The sequence below is a fragment of the Lepisma saccharinum genome, chromosome 3 (genome assembly GCF_977018435.1).
Source record: "Lepisma saccharinum chromosome 3, izLepSacc3.1, whole genome shotgun sequence".
NCBI lineage: Eukaryota > Metazoa > Arthropoda > Insecta > Zygentoma > Lepismatidae > Lepisma > Lepisma saccharinum.
In genome coordinates, this window is record NC_139231.1 from 61,148,086 (window position 1) to 61,171,323 (window position 23,238).

General features: G+C 37.2%; 1 protein-coding gene across 3 annotated transcripts in view; it reads left to right on the forward strand.

Annotated features, from left to right (window-relative positions):
- The window catches only part of spn-A (RAD51 recombinase homolog spn-A), a 61,116-nt gene extending 39,827 nt beyond the window's left edge, over positions 1-21,289 (forward strand). For all 3 annotated transcript variants that reach the window (XM_083119899.1, XM_083119898.1, XM_083119900.1), the window contains exons 4-8: positions 2,178-2,387; positions 4,373-4,581; positions 6,998-7,127; positions 16,783-16,904; positions 20,998-21,289. In XM_083119899.1, coding sequence (XP_082976025.1) covers positions 2,178-2,387; positions 4,373-4,581; positions 6,998-7,127; positions 16,783-16,904; positions 20,998-21,121 — 795 coding nt within the window. In that variant the 3' untranslated portion in view covers positions 21,122-21,289. The remainder of the gene's footprint in view (positions 1-2,177; positions 2,388-4,372; positions 4,582-6,997; positions 7,128-16,782; positions 16,905-20,997) is intronic.
- Positions 21,290-23,238: the final 1,949 nt, after the last annotated feature.

The window sequence follows — 23,238 nt, forward strand, 5'->3', positions numbered from 1 at the left end:
CTAGCTCTTGGAAAGGAAGCATTTGTAATTTGAGACAGTGTTAGGAGTTTGTAACCCTTTGATAGCTACGAATGAAATGAGCAGTTAAAGAGAATCAAGCCTCATGTGGTTTGGTTTTTCTTTCAGCAAGTTTTATCTTTATCTTGAAATGAAATGACACTCTAAGAACACCTAAAGAAAACTATTTTTTTTTTTAAATCTGACTTTTTTTTTTAAACTTAATTTTTCTACTCTTTGCAACTACAGGTTTGTGTCAACTGACACAACTGACTAGCCTGCCATTTCCTGGCTTGTTGGTTGCTGCAGAGGTACATAATTCCTCAACTATCTTTTGAATACTTTAGGAGATTAGTAGATTTTCCATTCAAATTTAAGCACTGTGAATATTTTTTGTTTTTCAAGAAGCATACACTACATATTTTTTTTACTAGTTGACTAATAAGGCAGATATCTGCTAACTATGATAACTATATGGTATTGATTTATACAGTATATGTATAATTATACAAAATAATTAACAATTGACAATATAGCTAAGTGAACATGATAGGCGGGTGTATAGGTGTATACAAGAGAATAGTGAACAAATACGTTTGGTTTCAAAAACATGCAGAGTAAGTGTAATTACATTGTTAATTTTTATGCATATCAATCAACTCTCCCTAACTACAAATTTGAAACAAATGGCATGCCAACAAAAATTTACAACAACATCTATATTCACTTTATCCTTCATTGTATAAAATTTCACAACATGCATATAATTATGAAAGTATATGCAATTTTCTAAAAACTAAAACTAAACTCTAGGGTCCAACAACCATACAAGGGCCAAGGCCTGCCAGAGTGACTTTTTCATCAGGTGATGCTTGGTCAATGCATTTAGTTCCATTGCCGCTGTTTCCTGGCTTCCAAGACCACATCTTTCTTTTCAAGTAGCTCCCCAAATGTCGTCATGAGACTGGGGCAATGCCAAAATTCTGGGGACTCCCACCAGGAATCGAACCATTTGACTATGCAAAAGCCCAGGCAATTTAATATGCATTTATTTATGTGCACACATTTCTTTGTTTCTTACAAGTAGATAATGAGGCAAACTAAGGTTAAAATTGTAGATCTAGGGGAATGCACTATAATATTAAAAGTTTTGGTTTAATGCTTATCATGTATCATCTTTGCTCTTGGTGAAAATTTACTTTAGTTGTGAATTGGGGTACGGTAATTAATAAATTAAGATAAGTAAAATAAGAAAAATGAAGATTGTTAATATTGCTGATAATTTTACGAATTTGATATTTATTTAAATAGCCTTCAAGTGACTGCATTGTTCTACCATTTTGTTAGTAAAGTAGAACGTCGTTTATCCGCACGTCAATTATCTGCAACGTCAGTTATCTGCACACTCAAAAAAGCAAGATTTAACGAGTGTTTTCTCATTTTCTCATGTCTTTTGTTTTCTTGTACATGTATATGTATGTAGTACTGTGTACTGTATGTATAAAATAAACCTGTACTGTACGTTGTTTTCAAAACACACATTTGATTATCTGCATGAAGTAAGTGACTAAATATTCAAGATAAGGTAAAAGTCATTGTAGTGACACACGCACGCACGCACGCACGCACGCACGCACGCACGCACGCACGCACGCACGCACGCACGCACGCACGCACGCACGCACGCACGCACGCACGCACGCACGCACGCACGCACGCACGCACGCACGCACGCACGCACGCACGCACGCACGCACGCACGCACGCACGCACGCACGCACGCACGCACGCACGCACGCACGCACGCACGCACGCACGCACGCACGCACGCACGCACGCACGCACGCACGCACGCACGCACGCACGCACGCACGCACGCACGCACGCACGCACGCACGCACGCACGCACGCACGCACGCACGCACGCACGCACGCACGCACGCACGCACGCACGCACGCACGCACGCACGCACGCCCGCCCGCCCGCCCGCCCGCCCGCCCCTTAGGTTACACAAATTAATTACAGATGTGAATGAATCATTCAGTCTTCATGGAATATTTGGTATTTTAATATTGAATCTAGGCTACCATAAACGGTAAATATCATATTGATTCTTTTATCAGCATGGGTTAAAATTCATATCAATCCATCGCTTCTTTTCTGTGGTCTGTTCTTGTAGCTGGAGGCTTGTAAGCTTGTGCCAATGGGGTTTACTACAGCAACTGAATATCACCAGAAGCGTTCTGAAATAATACAACTGACAACAGGTTCCCGAGAGTTGGACAAGCTGCTTGGAGGTGGCATCGAAACAGGATCTATAACTGAGATATTTGGAGAATTCAGGACTGGGAAAACACAGCTGTGCCATACACTTGCTGTAACATGTCAGGTAAGGTATACTACTTATTGCTTTGTACCACAGATTTTTAGTAATAATTTTGTTGCTCCCATAATAAAAATTATAAACTGTGAACCAAGTGAACCATCACTGTTGACACTCTCTCTCTCTGGGTGAGCTATGCCTGTTCATATTTAAGTCACTATCTGCAATACCAGATTGGAGATAGATCCGTACACCAGAAAAGTTGGGGATTTTCTCTCTCTCTCCCTCCCTCGCTCTCTCTCTCCCTCCCTCCCTCTCTTTCTCTCCCTCCCTCTCTCTCTTTACCATATCCTTGGTCAGCATACACTGAGTACTCACTGAATTGTGAACATCTACTTAATACTTTGTTGGTCCTTCTTTGGCCTGGACTCATCGTGGCAAGGATTCCACGAGGTGCTGATATGTCTCAACAAGGATCTGACACCATATATTTCTGACGGCATTCTATACCGAGCCAACTGACGTTGGTGTAGGATGCATGATGGTTCGAAGAGCTCATTCCACAACATTCCACAGATGCTCTATGGCATTAATATCGGGAGCATTAGGGGACCATTTCATATGCTGCATCTCTGTGGAATGTTCCTCCAGCCAAGCAAGTACAGTCCCACCTCGATGGCATCGTGCATTGTCATCCTAAAAAATGCCGTCCCCGTGTGGGTAGAAGTGTTGCATTTTGGGGTGTAAGTGGTCCCCTAACACCTCCCGATACACAGTGGTCTATACACACCAATGGTCCCAGTCCATACCAACAGAAGCAACCCCACACCATACAGCTGCCCCCACTCGCCTGTACAGCACTCACCATGCAGGAAGGGTCCATAGCCTCGTGTTGTCTGCACCCCACATGCACACGCCGTCAGAGTGGTGTAGCAAAAACTGTGATTCATCGGACCAACACACCCTTTTCCAATTGCCCACAGTCCAAACAGCATCCTCATGGGATCAAGGGAGACCAAGTCAGTGGTGACGCTTCATGAGGAGTGGGTAGTCTGCTGTGGAACTTCATGCATGCCAGTGTGCAGCGTTGTATGTGTCCTGTAAATCCCGGATGCTGATGGTGATGAGCCGTTTGACTCTACGCTCTCCCTGTAGTGTCACCTTCCATACGCCGTTGCAATTCTTCCTCTTGGTGGTCGTTGCCCCATTTTCTTGCCATTCTCTGTACACCTTCACTATACCGAAACAGGTGCATCCGACCAGTGTTGCCGTGTGGGTTATTGACGCACCTGATACTCGGGCACCTACAATCATGCCCTTTTTGGAACAATGTTAAATCCTGACCACCTCCCATTTTAACGTGTGCTGTTTGACTAACATGTAGCGTTGTGTCTATACATTCACCACAATACTTCCAGCCAGGGTGGTCATGTGATCAGAGCAGCTGCTAGGCCGTTCCTTGTTATTTGGAGGGTTGGTAACAATTCAGTGAGCTCTGTGTATATTCACAACCACTTAGATCTCTGTGTAAGTTTTTATAATGCCTATAACGTAATTTTTAGTGTGCCACAAGCTGTTTGATATAGTTAGTTCAGTTTAATTAGTTCTCCCTATAGTAGGAAGATGGCAATAGTGTCCAAAGGTTTTCAGTAGCGATGGGAAATTGCAGTATACCTGGAATGGACATTATAAACTTTTTCCGGAATCTGAGTTGTGGGAATTGTAGAATGCTAGAGAAGGCTTGGTAGCTTAATAATAAATCATTGACATGAGATGGAAGTTACCCAGGTTTGATCCCTGATTGAGTCACAATTTGCACTTCACTTCTGTGTAAGTTATAACATATCCTTTTGTGTTTATAACAACTTGGTTCAATGAGGTCTCTTCAAGAATCAAATAGTGATTACATTTTTTTTTTGTAGTAAAATTCACTTGAAATATTGAGAGTAGCTGAATAATGGGCTTAATTTAAGAGTAAAATATGGATTAAACATGAAATTCATACATAGTTGAAAGTTAGATGGTTATTTTAGTATACATTTGTCTTCCAGTTACCCATAGATCAAAACGGAGGTGAAGGCAAGTGCCTATACATAGACACGGAGGGAACTTTCCGACCTGAGAGACTTCTGGCTGTCGCTGACAGATACAAGCTCACAGGAGCTGATGTCTTGGACAATGTTATTTATGCTCGTGCATACAACACAGATCATCAGACGCAGCTTCTGATTCATGCTTGTGCTATGATGACTGAAGCAAGGTAACTAGATACACTAGAAGCAATGATTTTCCTACCTTAGATCTTTTTCAATCACTTCTTACTCTGTAGGAGATACAATAGTGAGTAATGTATGTAGAAGCCATTATTTGGAAATATATGCTGTATAATAATACACTAATTCTTATTTCGAAAGTGGCTCCCTCCTTGGATAGTGGTAACGTCATCTTGTAATCAAGGGGTTCCAGGTTTGATACCTGGAGGAGGCACATAGTGGTTTGAATCCCACTTTAAAACTGTACATTCAGTCCTGATTAGCTTTTCTGTGCATAAAGTGGACTTGATAACAAATTCAAAAGTGGCCTTTATTAATTTGGCAATATTTCATTCCAGTTTTCTAGAACTAATTCAAGTTCATACTGTAAAGTTATACACAATCTTAGATTACTATATCACTGTACACAGAATAATACAGGTCATGTTCAAAATAAGCTTTATTGCATGATTTGTAATATACAAGAGTGGTTATGCCAACTTTTAAGAAAATTAATTAAGCCCTATTATTTATACAACGGTCATTGAAAAGTAAGATAACAAACAGGTCTCACAGGTATCATGCCCCTCTTGTTACTTGAATTTCCTGCCAGGCTGGCAGCAGAAGAGCACAGCTTTATCACACAGTCGTTACATGGTGCATATGTTGCCTCAAACCCTCACAATATCAGTTGGAACATGGCTGTGCTCACAGAACCATGGTCAAGCATGGAAGTGCATAGTGTGATAAGGTTTTTGCATCTAAAGGGCACCTCACCAGCAGAAATTCATCGTCAACTGTTTGAGTTGTACTGTGCTAATGTAATGTCACGAAAACAGGTGTGGGCTTGCTGCACTGAGTTCCATAATGGCAGCACAGATGTGCAAGATGAGCAGCGATCCGGTCGGCCAAGCACGTCCACCACAGATGACAATTTATGCTGTATTGAAGGTCTGATTCAGGACGATTTTCGCATTCGATTTAGCAGTATTGCTGAGGAATTCAGCACCTCAGTGGACAGTGTGCACAAGATCATTCATGAGCAACTGGGCTACCTAAAGACGTGTTCATGCTGGGTGCCAAGGCAACTCACAGAAGGCAACAAAGCCACTAGGATGGGATTGTCTCTCATGCACTTGATGCAGTTTCACCATATCGTTGCAAGGGATGAAATGTGGCTGCACAATGTGACACCCAGTGATTTCCATCTCTTCGGACCATTCAAGAATCAAGTGGTGGGTAGGCGATTCATAAGCAATACGGAAGTTCAGCAAGCCGTCATGACGTGGCTTCAGGGACTTGACGCAGTTTTATTTTATGCCGGCATTGATGCCTTGGTGTACCGTGGGAACAAGTCAAGTGTTTGGACAAACATGGTGACTATGTTGGAAAGTAATGTGTATATCAGTGCCATACTACTGTGTGTCATTATATCTGCTTGTGGAATAAAGTTTGTCCATGAGAGCTCGTTACCTTACTTTTTGAATCACCCTTGTACATTTTTTTTAAATCATGTAATTTAACTTATATTTCGGGGCCTTTCAGATAGCATTATTTAACATGTTTAGCAGGTGATCTAGTTTTGTTGTTCCATCATGATCAGTTGAGAAGATTCGGTAATCTATTACCCAAAACTTATTAATATCGAGGTTACATCGTTGCCTTGTAATCAAAGGGTCCATGAAGGCTCAAGTGGTTTGGATCCCACTTTAAATTGTAGGCCCAATTAGCCTTGTTGTGCATAAAATGGATTTAAAACAAAAACTCAATTAATATTTTTAGTTGCATTTATTCATATTTTCCATTTCATAACTTTTGTAAGAGAGACTCTTTCTCATCTATGTGGTTAGAAACAGCACATTGATTAACTGATAATGTTTCACAAACATCTTGTTCGCATCATCAGGCACATAAGAAATACATGGTTGAATGAGTAAGTTGTTTAGAATAGATTGTAGATGTTTTTGCTAGTCAGTTGTGTTTCGAAAACACATGTTCTAAATTACCATTGCACAGCAGAGTATACATTTTCTTATTCAAGCACACACAATTTCTTCTCCACAATATTTGCTCTAATCTCGCCTGACTGGTCGACTTTCTGTTGTTTCATCATCACAGGCTATAGTCTTACCACTTTTAAAAGTTTCTCTACAAAACATTGATTAGTTAGTATAATTATATTAAATGGTTTGATTTTCTAAGATGAACTATTTATTTTGCAGTAACTTTGTATAATACATTAAACATTCATGGAAAATAATTTGGAATAAGTTTTCATTTAATTTACAGTCTGTAATAAAACTGCTTACAAATTGTACTTCAAATATTTATGTAGAAGGTTTTTTAATTTATTAGAAAATTAATGTTAACGAAAGTTAATGTTTATGAAATTTTGATATGAATCTTTTGTAATGAACATTTCAGGTATGCTTTGTTGATTGTAGACAGTGCAACCTCTCTCTATCGAACAGACTATGCTGGACGAGGAGAACTTTCAGCCAGGCAAATGCACATGGCTAGGTTTTTGAGAATGTTGTTGCGATTAGCAGATGAGGTAAGGAATATACGGTACATTGATGATATTTCTGCTTTGATTCAAATTGCATACGACTTAGAAGTCAAGATACTGAAGTTACCCTTGAGATGATAGATCACATGCTTATAATTAATCTCCCGTAACTGGGACCAAGCTTGAAATTTTGAGAATGTACACAAAATGTTTACCTAGTGAATAACTTTACTATTAGTACAGATAAATTGTGTTTTGTTTAATTTAAAAATATACAGGGCTAAACACTTGCATTATGCAGGGCTGTGTGATATTGATTTTTCGATATCTAAGTTCGTTATCAATTGCATATCGATATCGATGATGCCGAAAATAGGCAATATTTACGATCGTGACAATACCGACACCTAAATTTTTCAATTTGAAGTTTCGTCCCTGCCCTCTTCTGGAGCTGTCCCTGCTCGTAGCTTCAAAACTATGCATCAAACAGAAAAATGTTATTACAAAGTATTTTGTGCTGTGTATGTGCTGTACATTGAGGCGAGACCAAGAACGAGGCAATCAGTTACAACTTGCAGGGTTCTCGCACACCTGGGAAAACCTGGAAATCTCAGGGAATTTTTAAAAAATAAAATTTTCAGGGAAAATCACCTAATTGATTAATGAGTCACATTGAAGTACATCTGAATTGCTAGAATATGCTCCTACCTGTTGATTTTCTTCACACAAGCTGCTTTGAAGATAGGCTTGTAACATATGTTTATTTTCCTTACAAATTAATTGATATTGTGTCCATTTGTAAATTTCTGTTTCTCAAAAGTGTGAAAATATTTGTTCTCTAGGTGGTATGTTTGGAATGTTATATTGTGCACTGCAATATAGTTTGAAAAGGTGTTAACTCAAGACAAATATCTGTTACCGTAGTCCTTAATTATATGTGCACAGGGATTCTTCATTTAGTTTGATTTGAGAAAGTGAACTGACACGAAGTATTTCCCAGTACTGATAAACTACTGATATAAAATTTACATTCCGATAACTGAGCCAATGCAAAATTGCAAATGATTCATGCAGAACATTCATTCACCTCCTCAATTAACATATGTAACCAAGTGATTCAATATGATTTACTTTAATAATGAACTGCTTAGACATTTACTTCACAAAGTATGACATACAAATTGTATTTTTTTGTTCATAAAAGTAATTAAAAATGGCTAAAATTATCAGTAATATTACTGATACACAGATATGTCCATACCAATAGATAGGGAGACAAATTTATGGTAAATAAAAACTGAGGAGAGCGGTAAATAAAATGTTAGATCAGCAGTATATACCAGTGGTGGGAAAAAAAAATTGGCACACACTTTTTCATCATGAGAGGAAACAACATACAAAAGAGCTATAAATTGATAAACTACTTCATTTTTATATACTGTACACATACACAAGTACTTAGCTGGCCAACCAAAAAGAAAACATCAACACAAAATCACTTCATTTCTAAATTGCATATTCGGGGGAAGAAAGGAATGCAGCTTGACAGGGAACGAAGTTTTCGAACTGAGATTATGTGCATGGGAAATCCCAATTTGCAGCACCTTCCTGATGTGATCGAAGATAAAACATTCTTCAGCTGCAAGTGGTAGGAAACTTTAGGCAAATGTTTCATTACAAATCGACAGTTTGCGTGCACAACCTCGATTGCCGGTATTTGCATGTTGTTTACTTAATTTGATGATATTTCGCGAAAAAGCGTTCATTTCGTGGAAAAGCACACATTTCGCATTACTTCGCGAATAAAACTCATCCATATTTCATCATTGGGGGTGTAGTTACGTGCAGAATGTTCAAAATTGCATCTTTTTTTCACATTTCACGATTTCGCGCATCGCGAAAATTCAATGTCCCTACCAATGGAGTAACAATTAGTTTGCTTCTGCTGGGTCCCCAGTCATGTAGGCATCAAGGATAATGAAGGAGCTGATGCAGATGGTGACCTTCTCGTTCTCTGTCTTGTCGAGAATAAGTCATCTTAACCCTGCTTCAAATCTGACACAACCATCTCACACATTACCATTTGCTGCAAGGGCTGGACCCTCCCCTGTGCAGTACCTCTAGCGTTGTATTAAGTGTTTAGCACATTCTTCTCAGATGTGCTGATTTTGAATTCCTCAGACAGAGTTTTAACCTTCTCATGTTGGGAGATGATGACAGTGTTTTACCAAATGTTTTTATTTTTTTGAGAAGAGCATGCCTTTTACACTGTTTCTAAGGAAGTTTTTAAACTATCCTTGCCATTTTTAAATGTCGTGTTTGTCCTGTGGAAGTTCCTTTAGAACTTGCATTTTTAACTTTTCTACGCCCCTTTTTTAATTTTAAGATAAGGGTTTTTAGATAAAGGAGATTTTCCCCGTATACTTAGAAGGGTGCAATATGGCCAAAAAGGCTGAAGCACCCAAAAATTTTAAATCAATCAATCAGCTAGTCCATCTCATCTCTAATAATAATAATAACAACAAGGAGGTGGTGTTATGTCTATGAGGGAAAAATGGAGGCTATTGTAAAAAAATAAACAATACTGCACTATGTATTGACTACTCTGGAAAAAAATTGAAGATTCTGGAAAACTCAGGGAAATCTCAAGGAAAATACATTTCAAGTTCACGTGGGAACCCTGAAGTATTGTCTCGTATCGTATGATACCATCCCTATAGTTGGGCACACAAGGGTAACCAGCCAGTTATATAATGTAGGAACCTTGTTCTTTTTATTGGTTGTTGCACGTATTTGCTTTCCATGTTAATCAGAGGCAATCTCTCATCATTCACCTCCCAAGTTCTGTCCCTGTGTGGTGAGCGCATTACTTGTTATCTTAACATCCTTATGCTTGACTTAACTTGTACAGTCAATGGCAAAGATAATAGTAGGCAAATTGTCCATTGCTATTTTCATTATATTCTTATTCTACATCCTGTGCTATTTAAAGGAATGAAATTCTGTTGATTCGAAATAGATGTTCACCTCTACTTATTGACGTTACTATTTCAATTAATTGCCATCACAGTGTTGAAAACAAACTGAATGAAAATAGTGATGGACAATTCGCCTACTGTTTCTTTTACCATTCAGTGTACGTAAGGAATGCAACACCACCATACGTCAATAATATCGATATCCGACGTCGATATTGAAATATCGCACAGCCCTAGCATTATGTGACATAACTTTGGCATAAAAATGTAGCATCCTAAATTAATTTTTAACTGGAATCAGGGTGGCTACTCACCGGGGATTCCTTAAATTCTGGGAATTTTGCGTGAATTATTGGCTCTGGGAATTCTGCGTGAATTTTTCTCCTTAGACGTGAAAAATTGCAACTTTTATTTATCGAAATCCCATTGAATTTATACCTATTTATAAATGCCCTGAGGCAAGTATTTCAGAGGTTTGCTTATATTTTTATCGAGGAATGAGAAAAAAGCTAATGGAAAATAAAACAGAATCCTCTCAATCTGTTTATGGTACTTTGTTAGTGTCCTTTGCAGAGAAATCTGAAAGATTTTAGGCTGTTGCAAGTTAAGATATCTTGAAGTTGATTAGGGTGAATTTGAGTGTGAAATTCTTGTACAATTAACAATTTTTCTTAGATTAGTATATCCTGTAACATTTGTGATTTGTGTTTGTAGATATATTTCAAGTCTGAGTAGGGACAATCCATGTCAAGTGGTCCAATCCATGTTGCTCGACAATTTTTAAAAAATCTATTTTTTTCTGTGCAGTTACTTTACCATGTTAGTTGAAAACAGTCATTATTTTAATTTTAATGGCTGTAGGTATCGAGTGGCATTTGGTGGTGTCGTAAGGGGTTACCGAATCTGAAATATCTCAGCCCCTAATTATCCTTTCGATGTGGAATAAAAACCAAAATGATCAGCAAACTGTAAGCTACAAGACTGTGTTACATATGAATTATGAAAGGGTGAAATTTAAGTTTGAAAAAGTAGGTCATTGACGCTAAAAGTTCTGATTTTAGCAGATAATATTTGCAAGAAGGGAAATTGTCAGGAAGTTGAGCTTTACTGGATAAAGAGCTCTGATATAGATGTGCTTATTCACCAAGTTTCAACCCTTAGACATGCCCCCCTTTTTTTCTAGAAATGATTAAAAAGTTAGAGAAAAAAGTGCACCTTTCACAGGTAGATATCTCTGGTGGGGGACCTGATAAAAATATACAATCCCTCCCCATAACAGTTCGGTATGAAAATATTATGTACCAAAATTTAGGATTTTCAGATTTCATTATAAGTACTTTTAATATTAACACAAAGTTATACATACAAATAAGCATATGCAGAAGTACGGATAAATGAGAGTTCACTGTATATACATCATAAATCATTTGACAGTGGACGAATAACTCACAAAGGGGTTTATCAAAGCATACAAGAAAAAGTTATATGAGGTAAATAGAATAGATATACATGAAAGCAGTAAGCATAAGCAAGTTGCTCGTTCCAACATGCACAATCGTGTTCAGAGATGCATCTCATGGGAATTCATCACTGGTGCCTCATTCAGATTCTTGCAGCTCAAGAGGAAGGTTGTGTTTCTGCAGTTCTGTGTATCGTTACATCCAGTTAGTGACAAAATGGAATGTGATGTAGGTAAATTAAGTGGTGAAGAATGTCATAAGGATATGTATGGGTCAGTATCAAGAAACATTAAGGCACTTGGTGACTTCAGTGAAGAAAAGAAGAATCTTCTGATATTGAGAACAAGCAGTGGCATTTGAAACATATGCAACTACCATGAAGTGAAGTTTTCTCGAAAGTATCATCATCTTTTTGGTCAATCGTGTTGCGACCCTCTAAAAATCCATAAAAAAGTCATAACTAAAGGACTTCCAGAAGTTACGAGTGCACACCTACTAAAGGAAAAGAATTATGTTGTAGATCTGATTCCTGGAAAATCATTATGTGCTACATGCTACACAAGACTATTTGTTGTGAAGGAAAAGTGCAATAACAAAAACAATGGTGTCACCTCTAAACAGGTGACATAGTTGCGTGTATTTATGATGCAAACTGGTATATTGGAATTGTTGAAGAAGTCAGCATCGAACGTGATGACCTCAAAGTTCATTTTTACGAGCCATAAGTACCATGAACTTCATTCCAAATTTCAAAAGACAACAATACATAGTGCCTTTCAAGAATATTTTAAGGTAGCTTACACCCATTGAGCTTACAAATGCAACTGGTCGGTGTCACACTATCACTCCTCAGTTGTGTGATGAAATCTCACACCTTTTTGTGGAACACTCTGTTTAAGTGGTAATAAGTAACCCAGTGTTGTTCTTGTATGCTTTGATAAACCCCTCTGTGCGTTATTCGTCCACTGTCAATTGATTTATGATGTATATACAGTAAACTCTCATTTATCCGTACTTCTGCATATGCTTATTTGTAGGTATAACTTTGTGTTAATATTAAAGGTACTTATAATGAAATCTGAAAATCCTAATTTTTGGTACATAATATATTCATACCGAACTGTTATGGGGAGGGATTGTATATTTTTATCAAGTCCCCCCCACCAGAGATATCTACCTGTGAAAGGTTCACTTTTCTAACTTTTTAATCATTTCTAAAAAAAGGGGGTGCATGTCTAAGGGTTGAAACTTGGTGAATGAGCACATCTATATCAGAGCTCTTTATCCAGTAAAGCTCAACTTCCTGACAATTTCCCTTCTTGCAAATATTATCTGCTAAAATCAGAACTTTTAGCGTCAATGACCTACTTTTTCAAACTAAAATTTCACCCTTTCATAATTCATATGTAACAATGGCTAATACACAGTCTTGTAGCTTACAGTTTGCTGATCATTTTGGTTTTTGTTCCACATCGATAGGATAATTAGGGGCTGAGATATTTCAGATTCAGTAACCCCTTACGACACCACCAAATGGCGGATCTTTGAACATTTATGGCTGCCACTCAAAACCTAGCCACTAAAACTAAAATAATGTCTGTTTTCAACTAACAACATGGTAAAGTAACTGCACAGAGAAAATTAGAGTTTTTAAAAATTGTCGAGCAACGATTTTCTCATATCCTGGACCACTTGACATGGATTGACCCATATGCGAAATGGCAAATGTAAACTTCGCACCTTAAACTAAATATTGTAAATATATATACTGTTTAATTGAATTGAATTACAATTTTTTAATACGTTGGAATCACACAGACCCTTTATATTGTTGTTATATTTGTGTCTGTATGTGTGTGTGTGGCTGATGAGAGGCGGTAATACGTAAGGTTGAAATAGAGAAAGCGTCTACTTGTACCTTTGAATTTTTGGAACGTTCACCTTGAAAACCGGGAATTACACTTGAATTTTATCATGGTCCTAGAGTGGCTACCCTTGGAATGCACTACCCACCCAAATTTAAGGGAGACCTATAGTTTAGCTTTTTAGTACATCTTTCAATCATAACGAAAATTGTGTTTTTTCTCTGATATTTTTATGTTTATTGTACTGAACATGAGTTTTGTCCATTAGCCATGGAGGTTTAGGAAGGGTCAAATTGAGTTGAAAATTGAAATTCTCAGCTATGATGATCAGAAACGTAGGGTCAAGTGTCCTTGGAGATTCATGATAGTAAAATGACTTTTCATGTTTAGTATATGAAGTCTGCAACTGGAGCAGACAGTGACGTACTTGGTGGGGGAATTTTTGAGGGAAGTTACAGCCTTTCTTTAAAAAAGAAGAAAAGTAAATAAAAACATGGGATGCATAAAGAAATGGTAAGATTTTGTAGAGGAATCAAGGAACAAACTCCAAATCTTTTCTTTAATGGTCACAATTGGAATGCTATTCTGGAACGTTTGATGCAAATAGACTTGTGAAAATCTAATCTTTATGAAGGTGGTCAGCAAGACATATGCTAATGGTAAAGGGTAAAGTTCCCTGTACATATAGCACCGTGCCATGAAGGCACATTTTAGGGGATGTGGGGGGTAGGGCCGCATACATTCTCGATCTCGGCCATTTTGGAAGTGATGTGATCACCATCATGCTTCAGCCACCTTTACCCCCCAGGGTTGCCCCTATGTACCCATTGATTTGAAGCTGGGTGAGCCCCAGAGTAGTTTTTTGTGGGGACAAGGCTGGAAAAATTCCAACCTTAGATCACCTAGCCTTAGAATGAAACCTGGGTCTCCTGCATGGCAGTCAAGATGTCCTACCGACTAAACCGCAACGCTATTTGGAATAATTACTGTAATTAACAAGTACTATGTCAAAGTATACGAATGCCTTGATTAACAGTGAGTTTGTGGCTTATTCTATGATTGTTGCATGAAGGACAGTAACATTAATATTTTAAACCAATTAAATGTTGCTGATGTCAGTGATGCAGCAAATAGAAACATGGCATTAGACACAGCAGATTTGATCCTTTGTGTGTTATCACATCTATTGATGACCAGGTTTTAATTATGTACTCTCAAAATCTAAAAGTTCTAAAATTTAATACAGGAAAATTTGCTGATGAAAGAATTAAAAAAGATTACCAAATTAAACTGTCAAATAGATTTGATGATTTGCAGGATTTAAATGATGATGAAAATACAAATGAAACAGATGTAAATAAGAATTGGGAGCACATACGTAATGCAATAGAATCAGCAGCTAAAGAAAGTATGGGATACCATAAACCAAGAAAAAGTAACCCATGGTTTGATAATGAATGTCATAATCTAATAGAAATAAGAAATCAGGCTAGACTTAGGTGGTTAAATAACTCTGATGATACAAATCTAAGCAATTATAATAGAATAAACTGAGAAGTTAACCGCACGTTTAGAAGTAAGAAAAGAGATTACTTGACAAGCAAAATTAATGAAATTGAAACAAACAGCAACAACAAGAATATCAGAGATTTATGTAAAGGTGTAAATATGTCAAATTCATAAATTAATTTGTTTAATATGGAATAAAGAAGAAATCCCTCAACAGTGAAAAGAATCATGAACTGCAATAATTACCGTGAAATTTTCTACTCTCAACAACATATAAAATATTATCTAACATTCTTTTAACAAGACTAACCCCATATGCTAATGAAATTATAGGTGATTATCAATGTGGATTTAAACGTAACAGATCAACTACAGATCAAATTTTTCACATCAGACAGACACTTGAAAAAAAGTGGGAATATAATCAAAATGTCCATCAACTATTCATTGATTTCAAAAAAGCATATGATTCGGTCAAAAGAGATAAATTATATAATATATTAGTAGAGTTTGGAATACCTAAGAAGTTTATTAGTATGATAAAAGTATGCACCAGTGAAATAGAAAGTAAAATTCGTGTGGGTATTAATGTGTCTGACAAGTTTACAATTCATGATGGGTTAAAACAAGGAGATGTATTATGTCCATTGCTCTTTAATTTTTCCTTAGAATATGCTGTTAGGAAGGTAAAAGAAACTAAAGGAGGACTAAAATTAAATGGTATGACTCCGTTGTTAGCATATGCAGATGATGTAGACTTATTAGGGGATGATATAAATACAATTAAGAATAATGCTAAAATATTTTTCAAAACTGCTAAAGAGATAGGTTTGGAAGTTAACAAACAGGAAACTAAATATATGCTTACAGGCCGAAACCAAGTGTTAGGTAATAATCAAAATCTAATTATAGATAACAACTCGTTTGAACCAGTTTCCAAATTCAAATACTTAGGAGTAATATTAACAAATGAAAATTATATTAAAGAGGAAATAAAAAGTAGGCTTAATTCAGGAAATGCATGTTACTTCTCTCCATAAACTTTTGTCTTCTCATTTAATATCTAAGAAACTAAAAGTTAAAATATACAAAATAGTAATTTTGCCTGTAGTATTATATGGGTGTGAAACTTTTTCCCTTACATTGAAAGAGGAACATAAATTGAGAGTATTTGAAAATAAGATTCTTAGGAAAATATTTGGACCTAAAAGAGATGAGGAGACAGGTGAGTGGAGAAGGTTACATAATTTAAAACTACATAATTTGTATTCATGTCCAGATATTATTAGAATAATTAAATCAAGAAGACTTAGGTGGGCAGGCCATGTGGCACGAATGGGAGAGGATAGAGGAGTTTACAGGATTCTTGTTGGGAAACCTGATGGTAAGAGACCTGTAGGAAGGCCAAGATGAAGATGGAGGGACAACGTTGAGATGGACCTAAAGGAAATCGGTAGGGATGGAAAAGAGTATATAGATCTTGCTCAAGATAGGGACAGATGAAAGGCCTGTGTTGCTGCAGCCATGAACCTTCAGGTTTAAGAAGGCTAGAGAGTTAGTTAGTACCTTTAGTATAACAAGTGTGGTAAGATTAATTTAAATGATTGGTATCAGACAAAGATGCAACTTTAATTTTAAAAATATTTTTGTGTAAAAATGAGAGTAGATATTGTGTACATCACAAATGATTTAACCTTGAAATTTGTTCAAGTTTTACTGCTATTTCTGTGTTCACCATATCCATTCCTTAGAAAAAAGGAACCCTCCCTTTTTTTGGGATGGGGGAGGTCCTTAGGTGTTTCTCATACTGTACTGCCATTCAAAATTTTATTCAATACATTTTAATTTATTCTCACCAAGACATTTAAAGATTTGTCTTTTTTCACAGTTCGGTGTGGCTGTTGTAATTACAAACCAAGTGGTTGCTCAAGTAGACGGTGCAGCTTTGTTTGCTGCTGACCCAAAAAAACCAATTGGTGGAAATATAATGGCCCATGCATCAACAACCAGGTAAACTGTAAAATTTAATACGTTAATCCATCATGATGGAAGTATTTCTATTCCACAACAGTGATCAGCTTCAAACAGCAAAGTATGAAAAAACTAACAAGTGTCATTCTGGTTTCAAGAAACTGATGTACAGTCATGGGTTGTAACTGTCCTATTGAAATTTAATGGGGTTATTATATCAATAATTGTACATGTTAGTCTGGTCAATTTTCTGCAGCCAACATGATATGTTACAATGTTTCTCAGTTAACCTAATTTATAATTTGAAACAGGCCTGTAGCCAGCCAGCCCCCCCCCCCCTTCCCCCTGGCATTACTCCTTTGACAATAGGTAAACCTATTTTCTATAATTTTTGTTTGCAATGAAAAATTAAAAGGGTTCCCAAGTTTTGGGAATGAAGGGGAGTTTTATTGCTTCGGCCGAGGGCGGTGTGTACGGTAGGCACTATGATTGAATATTGTGCATTTTTGCTTGTATCTATCATAAAAGTAGCATGGAGCATGTACGAGGGTAATCCCAAAAGTAAGGTCTCCAATTTTTGTAAAATACAAAGAAACTTTTATTGTCAATAATGTTTACATAATTTTAAAGCTTGAACATTTATCTATTTTTCTAGATAATCGCCATTTCGGTTGATGCATTTTTGTAAGCGCTGCGGCAGTTTTTGTATGCCCATGTCATACCAGCTCACCACGATGTCGTTGAGGAAGCGTTGAACCTCATCTTTCACCTTGTCGTCGTTGCTGAAGCGCGTTCTGGCCAAATATTCTTTCAACTTGAGAAACAGGTGGTAGTCACTGGGTGCCAAGCCTGGACTATAGGGTGGGTGGGTGGTGATGTCCCATCCAAACTGTTGCAGGAGAACGATGGTTTGACGGACGAGTGTTTTCATAGAGAATGCTTACGCCCTTGCTCAACATTCCTCTTCTCCGGTTCTGAATCGCCCGTCTGAATTTTTTCAGTGTCTCACAATAACTGTTAACATTTATTGGGTCCCAGAAGCCATGAAGTCGACCAACAATACCCCCTTTCGATCCCAAAACACAGTTGACTTTACCGGCAGACTGTGTTTGAATTTTCGCAGCTTGGGCGAAGAGAATGCTGCCACTCACGTGATTGTTCTTTGGTCTCAGGTGTGAAGTGGAATGCCCAGGTGTTGTCACCTGTGACAATCAAATCCAAAAAATAAGCATTTTCGTCTGCATAGCGGCAAAGAAATTTGCAGGATGAGTCAACTCGTTGCCGTTTGCGTTCTTCAGTGAGCATTCGCGGGACCCATCGTGAGCACACCTTCCGATATTGTAACTTTTCCATCAAAATCATATGAATGGTGCTTCGGGAAACCTCAGGAACCAACGTACAGAGATCATCCAGAGTGATCTGCCGATCTTCACGCATGGTTTGCTTAACCTTCGCAACTGTCTCGTCGGAAATTGACATTCAACCGCTTTTTTCTTCATCGTGAATTTCAGTACAACCAGCTGCAAACTCACTACACTTCTTGTGAACATTTTTGACATCCATACACGACTCGCCATACAGTTCCTTCAATTGGCGATGAATTTCAATCGGTTTAACGCCTTTTGCGTTCAAAAACCGAATAACTGCGCAAACTTTGTACTTGGCGGTAGCTCCATTACAAACTGCTGCCAAGCGAAGACTGAGCATCCCAGCGAGGTGTACGCAGGCTTGTTTGGGAGTGGAAGAAGCAACCAACACAACAGTGTTGCCAACTGTCAAATAAAAAGTTTTGTTGTATTTAAGAAAATATAGGAGACCTTACTTTTGGGATTACCCTCGTAGTAGGGGATGGTGTCAGTAGTAGTCATTTAACACTTCAAGAAATATTTCATAATGCAGTGGTTCCCAAAATTTTTCGTTTCACAGCACCCTTAGTGTTTCAAGATTTTTTCGTGGTGCCCAAGTCAGAATGTAGGCCTATGTAACACTTGCAATGCTCAATTAGTGTGGTTAAGTAGCTTGCCTTAAGTTAAAAAATAAACACATATTTCAAATTCAGAAACATTTTATGTGTAGAAAGTACTAAAACCATGTGTAGACTAACAAGTACGTGTCACTTCAGTGAAAATATTGGCCAGTCATGGTGCCCTAGGGTGTCATGGCACACACTTGGGGAACCACTGTCATAAGGTATGGAAAGAAACTAGTATTTGTATGATATTTCTAAATTCTATATTTTATATTAACTTAATGATCCCTCCCCCCCCTACACATAATTTATCTTCATTTAATACTGTTAAACTTTATGAAGATTAACTTGGTTTACAAGTCCCCTCCCCTGATAACCTGTGAGCCCCCCCCCCCCCCCCCTGGAGATCAATTATAGCTACGGGCCTGATTTGAAACTAGCAAGGTTTGTATATTTTTTGACTATGAAATTTAGCATATACTGATATAAAATTTACTGATACTGAAAACCTACGAGATTCTGCCAATCCAATACATAATTGAAAACGTTCCTTGAAGAACATGAATGGTTAGTTAACCTCCCACAGAGCTCCCAAATTTGAACCCTTGTGAGGCATGGAAGTATAATTGTGTTTGTCCTGTCACCTTTTCATCATTCATCCTCATTGCTGTGATTAAACCAAGAGGTAGGATAACGATGTAAAAGATCCAATGTACTAATATAAATATAAATGTTCTTAACTGGTTAATACAAGGCACATTTCAAAAGTAAGGGCCAATTGGTTATAAAACACAAGTCTGATTGTGCTAGTGTAGTACCTGCAAAGAGTCCATTGGGTACATAGCAGTTCACCAGTTTGCTGATATTTGCCTTTGTGTTATGGTGAACAATGGTGGTAGCTGCAAGAATAAATAATACCACCACTTGTGAAATATGATTCAACAGTAATGATTAAAGGAAATGTTCAGCAATGGTGTCGTGAGTTTAGGAAGAGATACATATGACCATAATACCATACAGATGTTCACGATGAAGAAAGGAGTGTCGAATCAAAATGGCAACCTTTATGAACATCTGCAAAAGTGTAAAAGGGTCACTCTTGTGCTCTTGCCAGAAATTTCACAGATAACATTGTTCCAAATTTTTACTGACATATTGAGTTATCAGAAATGATATACATGGAAATAAGATGTATAAAATGGCAGAACTTCCAGCCAGCAGAATTTTATGTATAGGGTATACAAAAGCATGTTCCACGTACGGTACCAAAAGTGCTTGGAAAATAATGGTGGCTACATAGAAAAATGAATTAGGTATGTGTGTGTTTGTAACCACTAATACATTTGTGTTGCACTTCTTTTGTTTCAGTTTTAAATTACAAACTTAGTTACAAGGGGAAAACTTGACCACATCATCTGAGTTCCATGTCTTGTACTTAATATGTGTGAGGTGGAATTTTAGTTTTGAAAATGAACAAAGTAAATTTGTATCTTCTGTGATGTTTCATGTTGTTGATTAACTTAAGACCTTGCTTTTCTTACACAAATGTATAATAATTCTGTCTCTCTTTTGTGAAAAACTACTTTATTCACCATTTGATTTTGATGACTCATTGCCACAATTCACAGAATGCTGTTGATTTACATTCAGTACATTTTATCAGTCCAAGTATAACAAAGTAAATTACCTTTTTTTACCCATAGTCATGTTTCTTGATTTAAGGCTGATTTCACTAGATGTTACCTTGCATATATGTTCATATTATTTTGTTATTAGTTTGTAAGTCTCTTTAAAATTGGTTGCCACAGTTGTCTGTGTTTAGCATTGGACTGTTAACAAAGGATTTGATAGGTTTCTTTTATAATACATTGGATTTTTTGTTATTTTTTGTTTGTTTGTTCAGGATATGTTGGGAGAGTTCATAGAATAAACCTGTGACATCCTTGGCAATATTGCAACAGTGAACACAAATCGAGGACAGGCAGTCATTTTTCAAAGAAAATTGCAAACTGTAACAGGAGTTTTGAAGCAGATAGTGTAGTTTTCTCTAGTTGATGCAGCATGTTCTGTTTTGAGATGTACTTATGATATAAGTTGCTGATTTTAATATTGTCAGTATTAATTGCAAGAAAAGTAATCATTGTCATCTTTCTTTCTTTGCAGGCTATATTTGAGGAAAGGTCGAGGAGAAACAAGAATATGCAAAATATATGATTCACCTTGTTTACCAGAAAGCGAGGCAATGTTTGCAATAAATGCAGATGGCATTGGTGATGCTAAGGAATGATGTGCGAGTGATATTCATAGAAACACCTTGAAAGTTACCTTATGTAACTCAGAATAAGTATATCAAATGTACAAACTGTGTCCGATATAGTGAAGTTCGTTAGTGACATAGTGATTACTTTTAATATGTTGTATTGTTTTATGTTTGTAAATAAATAAATATGATTCCAACATAAACAATTTTGAGTTTTTACTTCAAGATCGCAAAGAAGCATTGTAAAGATTTTTCCCTGCCTGCATTTAGTATGTACTAATATTTAATTAAATTTACAATAGTCACACACACACACGCTCATATCCAACCTCATTGACATTACATCATTTCAAATACACAACACCAGGTGCTGTAAGTATAATATATATATATATCCTCACTTGCAACATCTCTGATGCCTTTTACCTGGGTGAAATTTCACTGCACTCATCAGAGTGAATAACCACAACACCACTTTCAATGACTGCTTCAAGGTACTGATCATCCACTCGATCATTAAATTTCACATTCAACTTCCAGGCCAGGGTTGGAGGCAAAGATTTTTTTTAAAACCAAAGAACAGTTTTTTTAATTATTATTTTATTAATTCGAAATTTCAATTATATCAATATACTTACATGTGGGTAATGTAGTAACAGTGGGGGCTGGTCTGCGCTCTATGGGTGTGCACTTCAGCCATGTATGCAGAATATCAAGAGAATAATAAATATATATATAGTGCATGGCTGGTGCTGATAACACACGCTTTGTGTGAAGACCCTACTGATACAAGCCAGAAGATGCAATTGGTTGTGCTCTATGCATGCGCTGCAAACAGCGACAGGGAGTAGTACATTTTGAAATGTATTACAGGCTGGCTGGCTGTAGTTTACGTGAGAGGCTGGGGTAAATGCTGCTGAAGCGAAGCGAATTGCAGGTGAAGTGGTATGGAAGTTTTTTGAAGGAGATGGTGTTCAATGAATAAGCATAATAAAAATTATATGCATTACAGATTTATTTGGATGTTCAAATAGGCAGAAGCTGCTACTGTGCAGTAAGATACATTTTCTTGCTTTACTGTGATACACTAATGGTTTATTAATAAGGCTTTATTGTTTAAAACAAGTTAAATCACATTAAATGTTGAACCAGTTAAAATACACATTTCTTGGGTCGTATTAGTAACAAATGCTGATAAGTTCTTAACTTGGGTAAAATTTATCTGCATTAAGCCAGTCATATAAACCTGTTAACCCCTTAAGTGGGTAATCTTCAATTTTTTTTTCAAATTTTCAAATGCCATATCTGTTCCATAGTGGATAATTTTAAAAATTACAATTTCTCATCACTGTTCAAAGTGCATCCCTAGCACTAGGATAATTTGCATAGGCCAGTGGTTCTCAAAGTGTGTGCGCCAATATTTCACTGAAATGATACTTTACTTGTTAACCAATGATATGATTGTTCCAAATATGTGCTTATTTAGTACTTTTTACACACAAAATGTTTCTGAATATGAATTGTGTGTTTATTTTTTAACTTAAGGCAAGCAACCTCACGGGCCGAACTGAGCATTGTAAATGTTAGATAGGCCTACATCCTGACTTGGGCACCAAGGAAAAATCTTGACAGAAAAATGTTTGGCCTCCAACGTCTATGTTGTCACGCTAAAAAAGAAATAAAAAAAATTGAGTTATATATGAAGTCTTTCCAGATATCTCACGGGGAAGGCAAGTGCCCCCTCCCTTCTGTGGGCACTCTTGTCCTTTTGTAAATCTTGGTAAGACATGGACTGTTTGTTTTTGACCAAATTGCCCCTGTTGTAAATCTTTGTAAGACAAATTGCAGCACATCCTCCATGATGGACAGAGACCACAGAACAGAGTAGGAAAAACTGCAGGCAAGTAGGCAAGGATCCGGTGTGGAAACCACCTTTATGGCAGTGACCCTCTGTTGCTGCATTTACCTACAAAGGAACTCGCTGTCAAACAACCAATTAGACCTACCGTTTGGGCAAGAAGTGGCAACAATAAAACCCCTCCTCCCCGGTGTGAGGGAATGGGATTGCAGGGAGGGGGAAGAACAACTGCAATTACCAGCCTTTCCAGCAGCATGTACTGCTTCATTCTGCCCACTCACTCTCT